We start from the raw sequence: 20,209 nt of genomic DNA on the forward strand, positions 1-20,209 counted from the left end.
TCTCCGTCAGGTTCTGTGTATTTGCGTTTTGCAGTTCAAGTTATCCCAGTTTTAATTATGGATTCAGGCGCTGAGAGATGTGGGGTTTAGACAGTAGTGTCGTTTTGTTTCTGCTTGTGCTGGGGACTGGGGAATTGCAGAGCGCCACAGCGGAAAAGAGGAGCTGTCAGGTACCCAAAGCAATTTAGGGCACATCGCGTGCAGGTTTAGGCAAAACGAGGCCTACAGCTCTCAGTTGTAAATCCCTTTCCAGTTTAACCCCACAGAGGAGGGCACCTGCAGCTGCTCAGTGGCATTCCTGAAAGATTGCCTTACCTGTCTAGATTTCAGCAACTCAAATGCGTTGGGCTGTTGGTAGATGCCAGGCAGTCTGTGCTCGTCCTGCAGTGAGTGGGCCTCGATCCTGGCTGGCTTGAGAGATGCGCTTGCATTTGTGTAAACGTTTTGCGGAGTTGGTTTCTTCACCCTTCGTTATCTGCCGGGCCTTTCTGAGTTGCTGTTTCCTTCACGCATTTGGTTCAGGACGGCTCGTGGAGTCTGGCGCAGCAACCCACCATCTCCGAATCTGTTGTAAAGCTTTAAAATTTGTGCGGAGCAAAGGTAAAATGCATAGGCTGATATTTCAGAGCCCGTAGCTTTTAACAGGAGAACCAGGCTGCAATCCGGTTCTTAATTTTAGTTTATTTTAGGCAGCGCAGAAAATGGCCCAGCAAGAAAAGTCAGTGAAGGGGGAGGTGGGGGCTGCAGATGCATCATGGGAGCCCTTTCGACAGGCAGCGCAAACCCGCTGCATGAGCCCCTGCAGCGACTGCTGCGGATGTTGCTCCGAATTCTTTCCAGGGCGTTTCCCCAAAGTTCAAGGATGAGTTCAGCTCAGTGGGAGAAAGCAGAGGCATCATCAGGCCAGGGCGGTCACGGGAGGTGGGGGGAGCAGGCGAAAGCCCACAATAGTGTCGAAGGGGAAGCGTGTGAGCAAGGGCACCCCATTTCGGAAAGGAGTACTTTTTGGAAATAACGCGGAAACCGGCAGCGCGGTCAGGCCAGGCTGAGCGAGCAGCCCTGAAGGAGAGCGCATCCCGAGACGCTGAATCCCCCCCCAGCAGCGAAGTGCTCATCCACCTGACTCCGTGGAGGGAGAGGCGCGGCTCTGTTGCGGGGAGCTCCGTGGGGGTGGCGCATGGCTTGTATGCTGGCGGCTGAAGGCGCAGCAGGCGCTTCTGGGGTCCCCGTGCCACTGGGTACCGTGAGCCACGCCGATCCCACGACCCTTGTGACCCCGCACCCCTTACGGGTTATCCGCACGTCGTGTCTGGCTCGCCCTCGGAGTGGGGGTGCGTGGTTTTCCCTTGCCTCCTCCCGCTGGCAGTAATTGCAGCCAGAAATGGGTTTAAGAGGAGATGGGCCGCGGAGGAGCAGGGAAGTCTGGGAGTCTGGGAAGGCCAGCGGGAGTCAGCCTGGGGCCTGGATGCGTGTTGCCACCTGAAGTCCTGAGGCTCCCGCCGTTTAACTGCAAGGGACGCTAAGGACCTGGCTCGAGGCCAGTGAGGCTTGTTAAGCAGGCCTGAAGCACGCGGGGAACTCATTTTTCTCCCGCTCCTGCTTTTTCTCTTTAAGCGACACGCATTGTATCACGAGCTTCATGGCTGGGAAGTGGCAGTCTTTGTAGCTTTATCAGAACAGGAGAATAAGGAAGAATTTGCAGTCACTGTAGGCTGAGGTTAATTCTCTTGTGATACGAGCAACCTACACAGACAAGACATGTGGGCAAAATAACTTTTATTCTTGTTATCCCAACCTACTTGCCTTAAATTTTGGAGGCATTCATGTTTTGCTTTCCTGAACTGCTTTGTGGAGTCACATTTTGGAACAGACTCCTATTCTTCCATCTCCCGACCTTTTACCGGGTTTTTTTTAGTGTTTTCCATGGCACTTAACCGGCTTGAAAGGTAATTTTTAAAAATTCAGGTCCTGAGAGCCCTAGAGCAGATGTTGTGTGTTCTGGGTGGCCTGGGAGCAGTGCTCGGCCACCTCCTTCTCCCTAGCTAATAATCTGTTTCTTTGATTTCAGACGCAGCGCAGGCTCCTCTCTGGCAGCCTGGCTGAAAGGCATTTGGGTGGCAGTGCTTCCTTTTACAGGAAGAGTGACCTCGACTTGGCCGTTCACGGCTTTGTAATTTTTAACCCGGGAAGTCCTTTAAGGCAGCCCCGCTTGTGCGTGCGCCGGCTGCCGTGTGGGTGTGAACTGCCCCTTTCCCGTGGAAGGAGGCGCTCGCAGCTACAAGTCAGTCTGGCTAGCTGCTTTTAATTTCTTAGTTAAAATCTATGCCTGTTAACATCGGAGGCGCGGCTCCCTCTTTTCCACGGCGAAGCATCTCCCCGCCACGTCACAGGGCAGGCCTGTGCTGGAATTGCGCAAGGGCTTTCCGCTGTAATCTCCGGCGGTGGCCCTCGGGGCACCTGGCTCTCAGCTGGCAGCGGGGCACAGGTGGAGCGGCTCGGCTCGTCTCGACACGCCTGCTGCGCCAGCCAGCGCCTCCCTGGCCCTGCCCAGCGCCCTGCGTCAGCGTTCCAGGCGCTTTGGCGGCCGCGCCTGGCTCCTGGGTTGGGCTCCTGGAACCTCGGGCCCCGGGGCCACACGCAGCCCTCCTGCGCTCCCAGTCGGGCTCTCCGGGACGGGCGCAGCCCCTCGCCAAGCCCGGCCCGCTTCCGCCTGTCGCCGGCCCTGTGGCTCTTGCGCCTCCCTCAGCGCAGCGGCTCCTCTCAGGCTCGCAGAAGAAAACCCTCTGGAATCACGTAGTTCACCCATGGAAAGGCCCCACGGACACCACTGCGCTTCTGGTGATGTTTATGGCCTTGGCTTATGCTCTGAGAGAGCGAGAGGGAGCGATGTGAGCACGTCCTTTGTTACAATGGCAGCTCTGGGTTTTGTTTTTTTTTTAGAAAACGTCATTCGCTAGGCAGACAATGCAATCTGTGGCGCGCGGTGCATACCAAGTGGGCCGGCACTGCAGGGCCTTCATGCACCCCAGGACAGCCTTTTGCATCTCTGGCTCACGCGCGCTCTCCTGGCATGCGCGGGGACACGGGTGGCTCATGCTCCCTCGTCTGCGTCTCAGGTGCTGCTGATGTTCCCAAGGGGCGCGTGGTCTTGTGTAAGTCTCTGCCGTGGGGCATTTGTGCCACAGGAGGGGGCTGCTTTCTGGACAGACGTGCACAGCAAATTGCAGCCCCCCTTTTAGAAGCCCACGAACCTAGCAGGCAAGTTCATAAGGCCAAGGATAGCCAGGGCGATGTTTGCAGCTGTTGCCTGGGAACCTCCGTGGCGGACCCTTGGCAGGGCCCTCCTGCATGGCCCGGCCCGGCCCTGCTTCCCCAGGGACAAAGGGCACGATTCATAGGGATCACGCGCCCTCCGCAGGCCCTGGCTTCACTCTGCATGGCCTCGCGTGGGAGATGCTCCCAGCGAGGAATGTGGCCGCAGGATCGAGGCGCGAGCAGCTCTTCCCCTTGGCGGCCTGCCTGCAGCCACGCCGGTCCTGTCGGCGCCTGTGCAGAGCAACTCGGAAAACTGGCAGCGCTTCGCTGGTGCTCCCATCCCCACCAGGAAGGGGAGGCCTCCATAGCAACGGGCACCTCCATTCAGCTCTCTGTGTCTACCTTGTGAGCAAGGCGTTTGGATAAGTTTGCAGCAGTGTGTTTTCAGAAGCTTTCAGTCGGGTTTTCCCTCTCCTCTCTTTTATGTATGCATTTGATCTAATCCACCCAATAACTAATGCACTTTTGACCCCAGTTTTTCCTTTCTTTGAATCACTGTCCAGCAGTTGTTTTTTGGAAGTGGAATCAAGTCGTCGTCCTCCTGTGAAGGCAGGCCCTTCTGTGTGGATTATAGAAAGCTGTCGCGGAGGGTCATGTTCTGTCAGTGGCAGAGAGAAGGTCGGCTTGATATTGCCTCAGTCCATGGCTCTGCTCATGAGTGTTCTCTCTGAACATAGAAAAACAGATGTTGGCCATGAGAGAAATGCCAAAATCCAAATGGTGTGATTTCCTTTTAGGCCATTTCAAAATGGCAAGCTCTCAGGAGCTTCAGAACTCGTCGTCACGCAAGTTATCAGGAGAACTGGCTTCATTGAAAATATGCCAGTTCTGCCCAGCCTTTGCTATTCCACTCTGCCGTTAGATTAAATATACGTGCCTTTTATTCTAAATGGTTCTATTTTATTCTTGGGTTTTACAGATTTAATAGGTCTTGGATGTGTGCATTGCTGCAGAATCAGGAAATCGGAAGCACTAGTTTTGCACCTTTGCCATGGAATCTGGTCCTGCATGGACTTCTGCAGGTGCTTTGCAGTGCTCCCCTATCTACTGACAGGGATTGAATAGGGTCAGCCTCTGAGAAATGTGGGCCCTTCTAGAGTAGGGGCCCCGTTCACCACAGGCACTGAATTAGTGGTGAAACACCGTCTGGAGGAAGCCCATTTAGGTATCAGGTTGAGGAGATTTGCAACAGAAGGAAGTCCTGGTAGCTGAGATCAAGTTAGTCCTGAACTGGAAATGTAATGGGCAGTTGAGAGCCCAGCAAACAGCCACAGTTAACTCAGAGCGAACCTTGGGCGCTATCCAGCCCCCACCATAGGATCACTCCCTGGTAGATTATGTAGCAAAGGGCAAACGAGCAAAGATCCCGCGACTGAGATTAGCTTCACCGATGTAACTGTCACGGCGACATCCGCTTTCCTTTTTGGAAAGAACCAGCCAGGCACTTGGGCTTGGGCGAGAGCTGCCCGTGCTGACCTGGTTTGGTGTTGAAGGGTGCCGGATTAAGCCAGCCGCAAAGCTGGTGCTTGGGGGCCCGTTGGGACCCACTGCCTTCCCCTCACCAGGCGCTCCTGTGCCAATCACTGCTTTCGCTGAGCTAAAAGAATCCCTGCGGATTGTGCACGCCCTCTGCTTCCTGAGGAGAAAGGCTGTGAGCAAGGCCGCTCGCTGGGCGGGCCGCTTCCCTGATCGCATGAGTCATGCCAAGCCGTGCAGGGCGTACCTGCATGTTCTCAGGCATCTTCCTTGCCCTTTGAACACGCTTTCTTCTGGTTTGCTGGCTGGCTTGCTTGCTTGCTTTTTAATTCACGGGAGCAGCTTCCAAAGAGCCACAGAAATGCTGCTCCTTGGAGCTGCTGTCTGTGAGGCGCCATGGAGAGGGGGACGCAGTTTGCTTCTTTTTCCAGTGGCACCGCTATGAAAGAACACCTGAGTCCCAGGTAGCAGGTGGTTTGCCTCTCTAGAGCAGGGCTTGTGGATGTGGTAAGATTTGGTACATTGATCAGTTACCACGCCTAAGCCATCAGGAGAACGTGTCGTGTCATCTCGGATGGGATCGCTCTCCTCTTCCTGGTTCCGACTGAAGCCCTGGGGGGGAGGAGGTGGGACCTGCGGAGGAGCTCAAGGCTGGAGGCCTCTGGCAGGCCATCTGTGAAACACAACACGGTCTCTTAAAAGCTCAAGTAGGAAAGCGATCCGAGATGGTAGAGGCAGCTGGTGCAGTGCTGGGGGTGCCAGTGAGCCCCTTGCCGTCCCGCTGTCTGTTCTGTTCGTGCATTAACACCTCGTTTCGTTGTTCTGATAGCACGTCCATCCCCTCTGGGCTCTTCCTCATCCCACTGGATGCTTAATGGGAGCGATGGCAGCACAAGTGGGAGCCGCCGCTGCCCTCGCGTCCTTGACCAGCATCGCCGGACTTCAGAAGGGGACCTCCGTGCTGCACCACACCTTGGTCGGCTCCCTTTCTGATACGAGCCTCAAGTCCGCCGAGCACCCGAGCGCTCTGTCCCCGCCGGTTCTGGAGAAGAGCAGCAAATTTGGGAGCCCCGTGAGGCCGGCCACCGTGCCTCCAGCGGCAACCGGGCCACGTTTAACTCCCAAGCCGTTTTCCAGGGAGACATCTTCAGACACTTTTGCGGGAGTGAAGCCTCCCGTCACAGCACTCAAGCCCAGCAGCGTGGCCCCCAAGTCCCCCACATTTGCCAAAACCTTTGGGGATGCAACCACCCCTAAGGGGTTAACGGGAAATATTCCACCACTGGTTGACCAGAAATCAATCGAGAACAGAAGCACCAAGGATTTCGTTGCAAATATGCCCTTCTATTCCAGTCCCCTTGCAAATACAGTCATCCTCTTTAATACTGGGAACACCGAGAAAGCCGGCATGAAGCTGGCTGCCGAGAGGACATTTAGCACTTTACAGGCCCAAGAGGGGCCGGTTCCCTCCGCTGTTTCAGAACCGCCCTTCAGAAGGCCCGAGAGTGCCGGCATTCAGAGGCAGTTGTCTCTCTCCTCAGAGCCCAGGTCTCTCTCCTGGAACCTGCACCGATCCCTCGAAATGAAAGACACCTTTTCCGGCGCTACTGAGGAAAGGGCTAAAAATGTTGAGAAGGATCTGAGGAACAGCAGCATTAACCTGGTCGGTGAAGTGCAGCCGAGACCAAAACAGAGACCAGTGTCTGCCATCTTTCTGGAATCAGTAAAAGATCCAAAGCAAAGCACTCCCGACATTCCTGATGAAAAATCACTTCCCGAGAAATCGTGGGTTCGCAAACCTAGGCCGCTTTCTGTGGATCTCACAGCAAAATTTGAAAACCGAGACCTTTCTGCGCAAAGGAAATCATGCCCACCTGAGAGCAAGGAGAGACCCCTCACTGCCCACCTTGCGGACACCCTCGGCAGCAGACCCTCCGAAATGGGGGCAAAGAGCGAAGCGGCAGAGTCAAGCACAGCCGATGCCCCAAGATCATACTTGAAAAGCACCGTTCCCGTCGCCAACTCCCAGTCTGCGAAAAGCGACGCCGCTACCCACATCCAGACGCCCTCCCCAAACGAGGCTGCACCTTTGGGCTGGAACACTCCAAAAGACACGGGTCAAGTCTCTGCAAAGGACCGAAAGTTCTTGTGGGAGCAGAGGCTTAAAGGTCAAGATGAAGACAACGACGCAGAAGCTGATTCTGCAGGCGTTTCAGAAAAAAGCAAGGGACTGCCCGACAGTAAAGGTTGGTGTGTGAAAGAGAAGGCAGCGTTAAGTCAAAGGGATACTTGCACGGTTAGTAAAGATGCAGCGAGCACCTCAGACCCGGAAAACAAGTTCTCAAGAGGAGGCAGTGTTAAAAAGCCTCTTAATTTCCTGGGTACATTAACAAATGGTGTGGCTTCAGGGAATGCCGACTCTCGCCCAGAAAGCCCTGGAAAGGAAAAGAAGAGTATGAACATCCAGCAGAGAATCAAAGAACTGACCACAGAAAATACAGATGGCAAACCGGCAAATCGCCGGTCATATGCGTCACGCCCTCTTTCTGCAGACTTGACAAAGCTGTAAGTTATCCCTAGCCCTAACCCTAAACTCGGCACTTTGTGCTCTTAGCATTTATTTATTTGGTTCCATAAATTCACATTTTTCTTTTAAGATTGTTCTCAGTTTTCCCCAATCTTTCGCTTGAAATTTTAGTTCTCAGTGCAAAGCCAGAGGTTGGGCATCCAAAAGCCGCATCCTGCTTTACAAGTGGGCGGCATTCGCTGGTGCTGTGGTGCTGCTGGGGCTGCGAGCACAGCGCATGCTTATTCCACATGGCACGCTGGCTTCAGCAGGAGGTGCTGTGGTGCAAGGCAGGATTCGCCGAGGATTTCACAGCGCAGCCTTAAAGGGGCAAGCAAGCTCTTGGCTTCTAACTTATCCATTCTGTTTATAATGCAGAATCCCTAAAGCAAGAAAAGACCAAATATCAGTTTCAGTTCTAAACTAACTAGTACCTGAAATGTATTTATTTGTTATTAGTTCCATTTATATACCACCATTTTCTGCAAGGATCCCTGGACAGGGCAGTGTGCACGACTCTCCTCTCCATTTTACCCTCACAACAACCCTGTGAGGTACATCTTTTGGGCCAGAAAGAGGGTGCCTGGCCCAAACTCACCTGGGGAGCTTCATGGTCAAGTAGGGACTGGAACCCAGATCTCCCAAGTCCCAGTACGATGCCCTGACCAAAGCCTGGGTCGCGTTTGCTCTTTAGGAAACTTTACCAATGTTTTTACTGAGCCAGAGATGTGAAGATGGCTTAGCCAGGCCTGGTTTAGTGGGATGGCAACTGGATTTTAAGCTTTTGGTAGCACATGAAAAGTATGGGCAAGCTACGTCTTCCTGGAGCAAACGGCAGGAACTGGGTCATTTGCATCATTTTTCTTTAACGGAGCGGTTTCTTTGCAAACAGGTTTTCCAGTCCTGTGACTGCTGCCGAAATGAAATCTGAGAAAAAACCGGAATTGAACAGGATGCTGCTTAGTGACATGCAAGAAGTTCAAGAGGTGAGAAAGCATCGCAGTTACGGAGTCTTCTCCCAGGCAGAAGCCCGTAGAGATGTTCCCCGTATGGCTGTGCCAGAAACAGGCTCTGTGCATGTCAAGGCCGTCTCCTAATAATCCCGGGCCAGTCCAGTGCCCTCCGCGCTCGGCGCAGGACGCGAGGCACGGTGGCAGCCATTCCCGCCGCTCGGCACCGTGCGCTCCCTCAGCCGTCTGGGTGGAGTGGTGCAGAGGAGGCGTGAAGGAGGCAGGGACGCCGTGTGGATGCGGCATGAGCTGTTGGCCGCCTCCCCTCTCTGCCCCGACATACCCCTTTTTCTCCTCCCCAAGGCTGCTTTCTGGCCTTGGAGGGGCGCCCAGGGTGGTCTTTTCCATGCCTGCCGCAGGCAGGGGCTGGGCAGGGACTCTTCCCTCGTGATCCCAGCACTCAAGTCACCGAATCCTCCGTGGCGCCCGCGCAGTGTGTCACTTCGAACATTAAAAAATGCCCTTTTAATCCCGGGACATTTCGGTTTGTTGCAGAATGAGCCACAGCTGCTGCGTGGAGCGGATTCAAGTGAAACCCGGGCAGCCGGAAGTCCACAGAAGCCGCAACAGCTCAGCAGAGCCGCCCGTGCAGGAGGGCCGCTCGAGAAAGAAGGCAGCCTTCTCAAAGGGAGGGAACCTGTCGCTCCACAGGGAGAAAGCCCCGCTTCAGTCGCAAGCCACGACGCGAAAGTGTATTCCACGCCTCCCACGGCAGAAAAAGCAGCAGGCATTAAAACGGTCCGAGCGACCCTTTTTGAGCACAGCGTCCAGAGGCACAGCGTCAGCGTCAGCCTCTCGGGAACGGAGCTGACCTCGCAGCCGTGGAAGGAGACCGTTGGGAGGCCGCTGGGGCACCGCAAGGAGCTGTGGCCGGAGGGAGAGTCAGACGCTCAAGCGACCTCCAAGAAAGTGCCGTTCAGGCAGGGCGATCTGTCACCGGATGCTGACAAACCCTGGAAGAGAGACTCTTCAAATGAAGAGAAAGCCCTCAAGGCAGCAGCAACATGTGAGAAATTCACTGCGAAGGGGAAGTACGAAAAGCACACTTCAAAGCAGATCGAGGACTCCTTAATGTACCAAAGAATAGAACCGAGATATGAAATTCTCCAGACAGTTGGTGACAGGGTGCAAAGCGAGGCTGTTACAGCCGTCCCAGAAAATGAGGCCATGCCTCTGCGCAGCCGGAGATCTTTGAGGAGGAGAACCGAAGGGAGTGCCACAGACGCCGCTTGGGCACGTAGCCTTGATAGTAAAAGCGGCAACCGGGCAAAGGATGGCTTCGTTCCTGAGCCAAAAGCCGCGGGTGAAACGGCCGGCAAGACGGCCTTCTTGGAAGAACTTTATGGCTCCTCAAGTCCGCACGCTTTCCTCAGGCAGGTGCCCAAGCTGGACCAACCTCAGACGGGACAGCAGCAGGCACCTGTGAAAGCGCCGTACTTGCAAAGTAGAAACAAGAACTCTGAGACAGTGGATGACAAAGGCTCTAAGCAGCCTTCGGAAGCAGAGCGAGAGAAAAGGGAAGCTGTCCTCGCTGGTAAGTTAGACAGTTCCAGAATCCTGAAACACTTCCCGGAGAATCTAGGGGTGGCCCCAGGCAGGACAGATGGCTGCGAAGCCGGAGTGAGCACTGGCCAGGATGCGGCTGCGTCCGTGGCCAGTGAGCCCGAGAGCCGCCCTTCACCATGTGGCGCAAGCCAGTGGCACAAATTCAGTAACAGAACAAGCCCTCCAGGTGCGGACCCCGCGAGAACTTACGAGCAAGAAGGAGCGAAGGCGTTTGGGCTGAAGACGTTCCCAGCCACTTACGTTGCACACGAAGAGCTGACCGCTTCGGACCGCAGAGCTGAAGGAGACCAGCTGCAGCGGCCGGATGCCGAAGGATGGGGCAGGAGGAGCGGCCGCGCTCTGTCTGGGACAAAAGCTTCCGAGAGGTGGCGGAGAAAAACCTTGCCTCACGACGCCATCAGGTTTGAGGAGGCGACGGAGCCAGCGTGGGAGAGTGCGAAATCGCTGAGCAGGAGGGACTCCTTGCAGCTGCGTAATGATTTTGCTGCTAAGGGGGGCCTGAGACTCAGAGATGGAGCAGAGCCACGGGCAGGCAGCTTCTGGGGAGTGGCCAGCAGTCCGAATCGCCCCCTGCAGAACGAGCTCTGCCCTTCGGCGCCGAGGGCAACCTATTTTGCCGTTACCTGTCAGATTCCCGATGAACGTGAAAACGCACCCGGAAATGTTCTCGAGCCTACCAGAAGCAGGCACATTTCTGCGCTAGTGGAGGACGCGCGCGTCGCGCATGGCGAGCCCCCCCTGCGCTCAGAGGCCAAGCCGGCTCGCTTCAGGCACCTTCACCAGGAGAGTGAGCGTGTGGGGGAAACGGAGCACGGTGGCGGTGGCCCTGGGGTGCCCAGAGACAAGGCTGCCGACGGGTACAGGTCAAGCGTTGTGGATGTTGATGCGCTCATGGCAGAGTACAAAGGGGATGCGAAGAAGGCTTCTCTGCTTCAGGGCAGGAGAGAGGGCCGTGTTTCCGAAGACGGCTGCTTGGCTTCTCGGGAGAGACTGGCGTGCAGCAGGACTTCCACGGAGAAACTGCCTTGTGAGGTCAACCAGAGAGACTCGAAAAAGTCGGATCCTTCCCCAGGAAGCGGCAGGCACGAGGTCCGTGCAGCAGAGAAGCCGGAGAGCTGCGGCCTGGGGCGGGCCCCCTTGAGGAGCAGCGAGAGTGCCTTCAGCCCGCCTCCCTGGGGGAGGCCACAGCGTGTGCCTGCAGAGCCAGCCGGCAGCAGGAAGAAAACGTTCATTATCGACGAAGGGGAAGGAGAGAGCTTGGTGCTGAAGCACCAGACCGAAAAGCGCGCTCGCAGCAACGCACACGTGTCCAGCCCCGGCTGTGTGGCTGTGGAACCCGAGGCCGGTGCAGCTCCCCCTGTCCCCCCCTCCCAGGCGCATGTGGACGGAGCCCCGTGGAAGGGAGCGAGCCCCAGGCAGCGGGACGCCGCGTGGACTTGGGACGGCTGGTGCAGCGCCCCTAATCTGAGTGAGGTGCAGACGAGGAGAGCCAGTGCACACAGGGGCGCTCTTGACCCGGGGTCCTGCACGGCCGAGAGCGGGACCGAATGGCCCGCTGCTGTGCCAGGCTCGGCAAATGCCCTGCCGGAGTTGAGGACTCTCTACTCGGAGAAGATCCACCAGGCCAGAGCAAGGGACACGCTCCCTTCTGGGCTGGAAGCAAAAGAGAGGCGGGGCCAGAGCAGGGACTGTCCAGACGTCCCACCGGAGAGTGCAGAGCGCTGGCTGAGCGAGCGGAGCACAGCGCGACATCACTGCCTCCCCCAGGAAGGGAAAAAGGTAAGCGCAGAGCCAGGCGCCGGGGGGCCTTGTATCTTCCGTGGAATGAAATGGAAGGGGGCGCTGGGCGTACGGGTGGCCTTCGCTGTCACGGCATCATCGGAGGTCTCGTCACGGGGCTCTTGCGGGTGCCGCTTTTGGTGGGTGGCACGTGCTGTACGGGAGTGGCTGCCAGGCTCACAGCTTTTACTGCCTCTCCACAAAGGAGGCGTAGATTCCGCCAGGGCTTGTGGCCTCACAGGCAAGCTGCTCCTTTCTGTGAATATTTTTTCTTGCCTTAACTACCTTCTCTAGGAGGACCCTGGACAAGAATGGGCCAAGGAGGAGCGGGACGGCTTGGGAGCCAGAAATTCTCTTCAGGTGCCTGTGCAGCGGAGGAGTCGCAGTTTTTGCAGAGATAAAAGAAAGGATCACTGGAGCACGGTAGTTTTCACCTATATGGATGCTCCTTCAGTCTGTGCAACAACCCGTATCAATGCAGCGGGATGGAAGTTGTAAGAATCTCGCAGTTTACAAATGGGCAGCCCGTGTACGCGGTACAAGAGCAATGCGGAAGTAATTTAGTCCCAGTCGAGCTCTTTGCTGTGGAGTTTGCCCCACAAGTTGACACCTTCCTGGTTTCGGTGTGTCCCTGAGCTGACTGCCTTGTGCAGCCCAAGGTCCCCGCGTGGTGCGGGGGCTCCTCCCTCCCCGTGGAGGACGATGCCTTGGGGCAGGCGGGCTGTTCCCTGCGGACAGCTGGGCTTTCCTGGCGGAGGGTCTTGCTTGGTGCCCCCTCAGACTGTTCTGCTCGCTCGACGCCTCCCTGTATCTGTTTGCAGGCGGGTCAGCGATGCCTCCGTGTGCAGCAGCAGCCGCGTGCCCAGGACCGCGCGGGAGGGTGGCTGCTCTCGTGGCGCAGCGTGTCGTCACTCGCTCGGTGCGACGGGCAGGGCAAGAACGCGGCACGGCGCTGGTGGGAGGGACGGGCAAGCGGGCACAAGCGCAGTGTTCTTTGCTCGGCCGACGAAGCGGGGATTCGTCTTAAGCCGCCCGTGGGATGCATTTTCTCCGAACTTTGTCTAATGGTACAGGGAGAGAGTTCTCTGCCCCAGGTGTGTTACTGGCTAACACGGAGCTTCGCCTCTCTGAAAGGATACCTTTTCCTATCTGTATTTTTGATAAGCATGGAAGACACGTTTCTGGTTGAAAAGGTGGACGGACATGCCTGAGTTCCTGAAAAACAGGGACAGCCAGAAGTGTCCCACTAGCTCCTCGTGTAGAACATCCGGCTGGCGGTGTTGGCTTGTTCTGTGCCTGTCCCGAAGCATTCTGAGCAGTTCGCAGCCGGGTGTTGGATTACACAATCACAGTGTAGCTGAAGAGCCACGTGAGGTGTCAGCTGGAGTCAAGCACACACAGGCGGCTCCTGCTTGGCCGGTTTACCCCCAAAAACGGCTTGGTGTGTCGCGGCACCTCCTGTTGCTCTCTAGAGCGGGATCAGAAGGCAAGCGGTTGCAGCAATGGCCAGAAGGCCAGCTCTTCCGCTCCCTGCCTGCAGCTGACCGCCCCACCCTAGATTTTCCTAAAGGGCTGTCCCAGGCACTGCCAAAAGCTGCAGCTGAGGAGGATGTTCCCCTGCTTCAGCTCCTGCCAGGGTGAAGGGGGGCTTTACGCTTTGCTCAGCCCTTGCCGTCCAGGCCGCTGTTCGCAGAACGAGATTCCCTGGCCCCGTGGTTGTGCTTCTCGGAGTTGACTGGCTCTGCTCCAGAGTGCTGGTTGTTCGCCGCTGTGGAGTTGTTGGTGTTGCTTCTTGCGTTGCTGGGTGCGGGGTCCACTGCATGCAGCTCCGGCTGTTCCTGTGCAGGCGGGTCGCGGCGGCAGCGGCCGGCATTGTGTGGCGCTGCCCTGTGCCAGCCGTGACCAAAGGTCCTCGCGGACCCGGCGGTGCCTGGCCAGCATCTGCGAGAAACCGCCCCCGCAGCGACGTTTTTGACTTTTGCCTGCAGGTGGCAAAATCCAGCCTGTGCCTTGGACCCGAGGCTGCCTGGGCGTTTACCCCCACCGTGTGGCAATCGAAAGGATTGCTTCAGGTGGAAAAGAGCATCTCTCCCTGCTCCTCTCAGTGGAGAACGCCAAGGGCGCTCCTCGCTTTGAGGAAGTTCCTCTTCACATTGGATCCACGCCATGAAATGCCACGCGCGTGGCAGAAAAAGTGGCGGTCTTTCCCAGGGTGCAGGCGCCACGTGTGCAGATGAGCGACGGAGCCATGCTCAGGCGTGTTGGGGTCCTTCCAGTCCCACCTCAGGGTTTGTGTCCATTTTTTTCTTTCCACAGAAACAGTCATGTGTACTTTTGTGTACATCTCCCCAAACTTGCACACAAAGTATACGCCTTTTGAAATGTATGCATTTCCCCTCACCGACGAAGGCATGTTATGTGCATGTTTGGTTGCGAGCATTTATTTTTGTTTGTTTGTTCAGTAATTTGGGAGATTTTAGCTCAGTGGGAGTTTGAGTTCGCCTTTGCGCCCAGGAGGTGTTTGCGCTGCCAAAGGCGATCCAAACCCGCCTCCTCGCCCCCCCCCCCCGAATGGGATGCTTGCAGGCCGTTGTGTGGCCCTGAGAGGATGCCTTGAAATGCACCCAGCGTTCCCGCAGGGCAGCACGCCGGGGGCAAATATCAGGGATGTCGTCCTGCAGATGGCTTGTCTGTGACGATCGATCTTCTCGCCCCAGAAAGCTCCGGCAGGGACTCCCCTGGGCAGGGCCGGGCACCATCTTGCACGTGCGTCGTTCGGCGCTAGCGTGGAGGCGCTGGGGGCTCTGACGTGCCACCCGTTGCGTCGGTCTCCACAGGGTCCGTACCGCGGCTCTTTAGTGCGCTGCCGTTGAGGATCCCAGGCAGAGCAGCTGGGGAATCCCGTGGAGAATCTGCAGCCGGCTCTTGCCAGCAGTCGGAGCACAGAACCACCCGGTGCGGAGGAACGCTTCTCCCCTTTGCTGAATTTCGCGAGCGCGCCCTGCTCTACGCCCGCTCCCCCCTCGCGGCAGGCCGTGAAAGGGGAAATGAGGTCACTCCGACACCAGGCAGGCGCCGCTCCTGTGGCCGGTTTTGCAACCCATATCCGCTTAGCAGCATGCCTTTTAAAACATTTCGGTCACAAGTATAAACGGCGAACAGAAGCTGCAGGGACTCCTGGCCGCAGCCGCCTGGCACTGTTGGTTGGTGGAAATGGGTAACCCTTTGGTCTCCGAGCAGACGCGGGAGTCATATGACCTCCGTGTCTGGGATGCTGCTCCCACGTAGGCAGCCCCACCACTTAAAGCAACAGACGGTGAGCCGTTCCTGCATTATTTATGTTGCCTTCACTTTGCTGATACGCTTACAACTTTCCACCAAAGGCTGCATCTAGGCAGAGGAAGCGCTCGTACGCACCGCTTCCCCGGCTTCTGGTGAGAATGGAGTATTACTACTGCCCAAACCTGTTGAAGTCTGTACAGTATTTGTGGGTGAGTAGAGCATCACCCGAGCGCTTCCCCGTGACTGGGTTGCGGTGCTTTTCTGCGGTTTTTGCACCAGAAGGGTCTGTCGGAAGAGGTTGAGGGCGGGTGACTCTCTTGGTCCACCTGCTGAGCTGGAGGGGAGAAGGCTGGAGTTCATTTTAGAAGCGATACCTGCATGGGACAGAGCTGCCGGTTGTGTGTCGTTCTGAGGGGTCAGGCCCAGCTCCGTGCGTGCCGAAGGCCCCGGGTTCCACTCCCAGAAGCTTCCCCAGGCGGGGTCAGGATTTCATACCTGAATTCCCGTGCTTTCTCCTCCTTTCATACCCATTTCTCCTTCTGCATTTCATTGTCGAGAATGTAAGCCCGAGGCCAGGAGCTTTCTTGCATTCATTAATCACATGCATGCCTCTCTTTTTGGATGAGGAGTATAAATTGATAAATATTGGGGTGATTGGTGGCAAGTCCTCCAGTTTGCAGGTGGTGCTGGTGGCGGGCTGGGGTGATGTCTCGTGTGTAGACGCACGGGGAAGTAGTCAGAGCAGAGATTTGGTCCAGGGCCTAGACAAATGTTTCAGATGAACATGTGTGCTTGGCCCGGCCCGGCCCGGCCCGGCCTCGCCAGCTCTCTACTATGCTGCCGGCTGATACCTTTGCTCAAGGCCTGCCTGCGGTCTGGAGGGCTAGTGCCAGGCTGCAGAGAGGGCAGAGGAGTTGCCCGCACGCCCAGCCCACTGACGCATTGGCCGAGTCGCACCTGCGCGCCCTCTGGGCTGGCACCTGGTGGGTGTGAACACCCAGGGTGTGTGCAGGTTGCCCTCTGCCGCGCAGTGGCTTGATGGCTGCCTCTTTCCCTCCACCTGAGCCAAAGGGAGGCCCGTGTCAGCTCTCCTGGCCTGCAGCCAGTGGGACCTGCCCTGGGCCTGCCTCCTCCTGGAGCCCAGCTCCCGCCGGCCTCCCTTGAAAGTGGCGCTCAGCAGGGAGTGTCCAGGCCAGGGGGCCCCCTTCCTCGGCCTCTGTTGCTGCCTGCGTGGTGTTGCGCTCGGGGACCCCGATCTGTGGGCCAGCTCAGCCACAGGGGTGTGAGACGGTTGGTGATGGAAAGGCAAATTCCTCATAAATTCCCAGGGCTGTCAGCCCCATACCTCTGTCTTGGCAGGACGCATCTTCAATCAGCTAAGCATCCAGTCCTCATCACCCAACCAGGCCCTTTAAATTGGTGCTTCAACCTTCTGGCATTTAGGGAACGGTCAAGCAAAATGAGCGAATCAGTGGAGTGTGTTTTTTCTGGCGGAGTTCGAAATGTTTTCTGTGTGGAAAGCTACTCGGGAGGCATTTCCTGGTCCTCCTGGGGTGGGCCCTCCGGGCGGGTGAGGCTGTGCTGCTTAGGAAACCCGGCTGAAGCGGGCCTTTGTTTTTATGCCGCTCCGGTTACAAGGAGCTTGACCTGCAGGCTCTCCAGCACTATGGATTTGTCGCTCTCTGGAGCTCCTCCGTTGCCAGGTCACTTAATAAGCCATTTGCCTTTGCCTGTTTTCGTGGAGGCAACGGCCATTCGCTTAGAAGCGAGCAGAGGTCCGGCCGGCCGTTCCTCTTTTCTTTCATGCATCGCAGAAAACAAAATCATCCGTGCAGCGCCGCTTTTGAAGGCTTGCCACCTTTGCAGAGGACTCTTGGGCGCTGCACGGAAGGTGTTGGAGGGCAGGCCTGCAAGTCGGGCCTCATGGGCACCTGGCCAGCACACCAGCGGCAGAAGCTGGTTTGCAGGAAGCGCACACTGCGCTTGAGCATCGAAGCTGCAATTAGCGCAAGGCATGGCCTGGTGTGTCGTCTCAGGCTTCAGTCTTGGTTATTTTAACCATCCTGAATCTGTTTTGAAACATTTTTGAGAAGAGGATATGCAGTGGCCACAGTTCTGACAGAAAGATGGCTCAGCCCCTTTCAAAGATAAGCAGACGTTTTGTTGGCTTTGTTGATATTTCCCTCAAAGGCTCTTTTCCAAACCAGTGCTGTTTGTGAAACTGCAAACAACCCCGTGCGTCAAACAAAGCCGCCAAAACAGACCGAACCAGGACGAACCAACCATCGCAGGTCAACCAAATCCCTCTGAAAGCGACAGAAAGAAGCGGCATGGACTTTTCTCAAGGCCGAAGGCATTCTTTGGTTTTTCTATTGCTATGAATTGTTTAATGGATAGATTATTGTCAGACGCCTTGTAAGAATGTTTTTTTCTAAAAAGAGGGCTCTGAAGGCATGAAATATGCTTTACTAAGCACACATCTCTTACTTTTTCTAGCAGGAGAATAAGCAGGTCCGCAGGTGGGGGACCAACAGAATCCTGATAACCCTTGATGAGAATTTCCCGCAGAATCCTGGCAGAGCTTTAGCACAGCGGCCTCCTGCCTCGCCCACAAGGGGGCGCTATCGCCTAGCCCACGCAGGCACGGCGGCGAGTCAGGTTTCATTTGCTGCAGGGCAAGGCCAGCTCTCCTGTGGGGACCCATGTGCCCCAGGCTGACCTGGCCACTGGCCGCCTCTGGCTCTCTCTCGCCGGCCCTGCCCACAAACCTGCAGGCTTGCTCTGGCCATGGCCGGTCTCAGCCATTTTAGGAAATGTGGCCTTGCTAACTTGCTAGAGCTGTTTCTAGGCTTGTTATTGTGGGGAGGGGAATTGACATGGTTTCCGGTAAGCTGTCTGAGTAACTGGTTAGGTGTATTTCCCCACATGTTCTGCCCTGTGATGCGAAGGATTAATTTTGTCTCAGAAAGGCGAAACTTGCCACAGGTTCCCCAAACCCGTTGCTGTTCAGTGCATGCCACTCTTAAGTTAGAATTTGTTGCGGTCTCTACGTAATACTTTTTCTACTCCCTTTTCCTTCCCCCAACTCTTATCATCCAACATCAAAACAACTGTATGTAGCACAGTGGCTTTATTTACATAACCTTAGCTGAGCTCAGGAAAGAATAAATACAGGTTTGGATACTGAGACCAGAACATTTCCAAGCAAAGCCTTTCCTTCTGTTTTCTAATGCTTCGGCCACTGTGTTTGAGGAAACGTTGCACAAGTATCTTGTGTTTCCCAAGCACCGGCTCCTCCGGCTTCCCCCGTGCCGTCTCTGAAGGCCCTTGGGAGTGGGCCGGGTCCCCGCTCTTGCCCCTCTCCTCTTGACAGTTCCTGGAGGGCAGCTTTCTGCTGCCCGTATTTCCAGCCCTGGAAGGAAGCGTCGGTCTGGAGAATGCCTGGAATGCAGTCGAAACTTCCAGAGAGAGCCCCGGAGAAGCATTCTTGCCCAAAGTGGCTTCCAACCCCGATTCGGACTCTGTCCCGGGATTGTAAGTGCAAGTTGCAGACGATGGGACTGCGCTCTTGTTGAGAGTTGGTCAGCGCACGTGGGGGGGCCCAGCTTGGGAGCCCAGCCTGACTGGGAGCGCCCGGGGGGGGCGGGTGAGTGGCTCTTCTTTCCAGTGCGCGCAACTTCTGGCAGCTTCCCTCCTGCCAGTCCTCACTCTGTTGTGCTCCCGCGTGGCGATGCCTCCGCGCACACCAAGTATTTATATTTTCAAGGCTAATCTCGTGGTCCTTTTTGTTTTTTCATTCCTTCTCGTCGTTCACCTCCAGTGAGTCACTGCTATGCCCGTGTGTTCATGTGTTTATAAATAGATATGAAAAATTAAGTTTGGAGAGGAACATGTGACTCGTGTGTATCCTGACCATTTGCACAACTGGAGATGAACTGGGACCATACGGACGCGTCTCCCATTTGGACTTCCACGTCTCCTGCGTTCCGCTTTTTGTGATAATCTTCTCCAAGGAGTCCCGCCTTCTCGGGATGCTCCCAGTGTCAATTTCGTCAGCTGGAAATGTATGCACGTGGTGCTGGACCGGTTCTAGCCTCGGCCGATCCATGACGCGCACTGGGTGAATTTGGTCCAGTCATTCATTCTCAGCCTATCCTACCTCACAGGGCTGTTGTTGTGAAGATAAAATGGAGTGGAGAATGTTTTGATTTTCTTGCCAGCGGAAGAAACACAAGCTATAAATGTAACACAGTGGTAATGATATATCTTGTGTTAGGAAATGGTTTTTACCAAAATTAGTGGACAAAGGAGACTGCTGGAAGATCGGGGCAGGTGCTGCCTCATCCGCCATTTCTGCCCCAAAGCCTTGGCTTGCTCTGCTCCCCTCTCCAAAGGAAGACTGACGGAGCACTTAAGCGGCGACACGGAAAACAGATCCATTGTGTCGCTTTAGTCACATGGCGTGGAGTCTGCTTTTAATGCCTTCAGAATTGTGAGAGTTCAGGATATTGAGCTAACAGACATTTCCTGGGCTGTGTGGTTTTGTTTTCCTGGACAAGGGGCAGGAAATTTATGAAAAAATAGGAATGGAGCATTGTTGAGATTTCAGTTTACAAATTAATCACATGCAGTTAATAAGCAACACCAGATCTCCTGAACAGAGAGATTCCAAGCATAAGCCATGATCCAGCAGTGCTCTTTCTGCCGTGTGTTTTGCAGTGGCGACAGACTGAGTGAAGTAGGACGGTGGCCTCACAGGAGAGTCCCGGAAGAGTCCTGCACCTTTTCCTCAACCTTTGCCGGTCGTTCTGACGTGCAGCGCCCTACAGACCTGCTGTTCTCTTCCAGACTGGCGTCCGCTGCCTCCGGCCCAGCCTAGAGCGGGGCGCTCGCTCTCTGGCAGGGCACAGCGGTGGCTCCCTGTGCCCCTTCCACTGGCGCTGGCGTGACGCCACCCGCTTTTCCCAGGGGATGCTGTTCCCCGCCTCCTGGGGCCGCCGTTTCCCCCTTGCCCTCTCCGGGGCAGTTGCTGTGGGAGGAGGGAGGCCTTTCTCTCCCGCCCTCCAGATCTCAGCCGGCATGGGGTGATGGGAAGTGGGGCTGAGCGCGTAGGGGCATGCTTTGCCGCGGAGGACAGGCCGTGCCCCCGCTCCTTGGAGAGGCGCGCTAGCCGTGCAGCCCCCGTGGGAGGCCGGCGGTGTGCCCAGCTGGCGCA

The 20,209-nt window shown here is 56.2% G+C and overlaps 1 protein-coding gene across 1 annotated transcript in view; it reads left to right on the plus strand.

Annotated features, from left to right (window-relative positions):
* Positions 1 to 20,209, plus strand: part of KIAA1671 (KIAA1671 ortholog) — a 42,564-nt gene that overhangs the window by 2,085 nt on the left and 20,270 nt on the right. Inside the window, exons 3-6 of the mRNA XM_044440962.1 lie at positions 5,621 to 7,356; positions 8,250 to 8,343; positions 8,863 to 11,712; positions 12,007 to 12,135. Of these exons, the coding sequence (XP_044296897.1) occupies positions 5,666 to 7,356; positions 8,250 to 8,343; positions 8,863 to 11,712; positions 12,007 to 12,135 (4,764 nt within the window). The 5' untranslated portion in view covers positions 5,621 to 5,665. The remainder of the gene's footprint in view (positions 1 to 5,620; positions 7,357 to 8,249; positions 8,344 to 8,862; positions 11,713 to 12,006; positions 12,136 to 20,209) is intronic.

The sequence above is a fragment of the Varanus komodoensis genome, unplaced genomic scaffold (genome assembly GCF_004798865.1).
Source record: "Varanus komodoensis strain SLA01 unplaced genomic scaffold, ASM479886v1 scaffold38, whole genome shotgun sequence".
Taxonomy (NCBI): domain Eukaryota; kingdom Metazoa; phylum Chordata; class Lepidosauria; order Squamata; family Varanidae; genus Varanus; species Varanus komodoensis.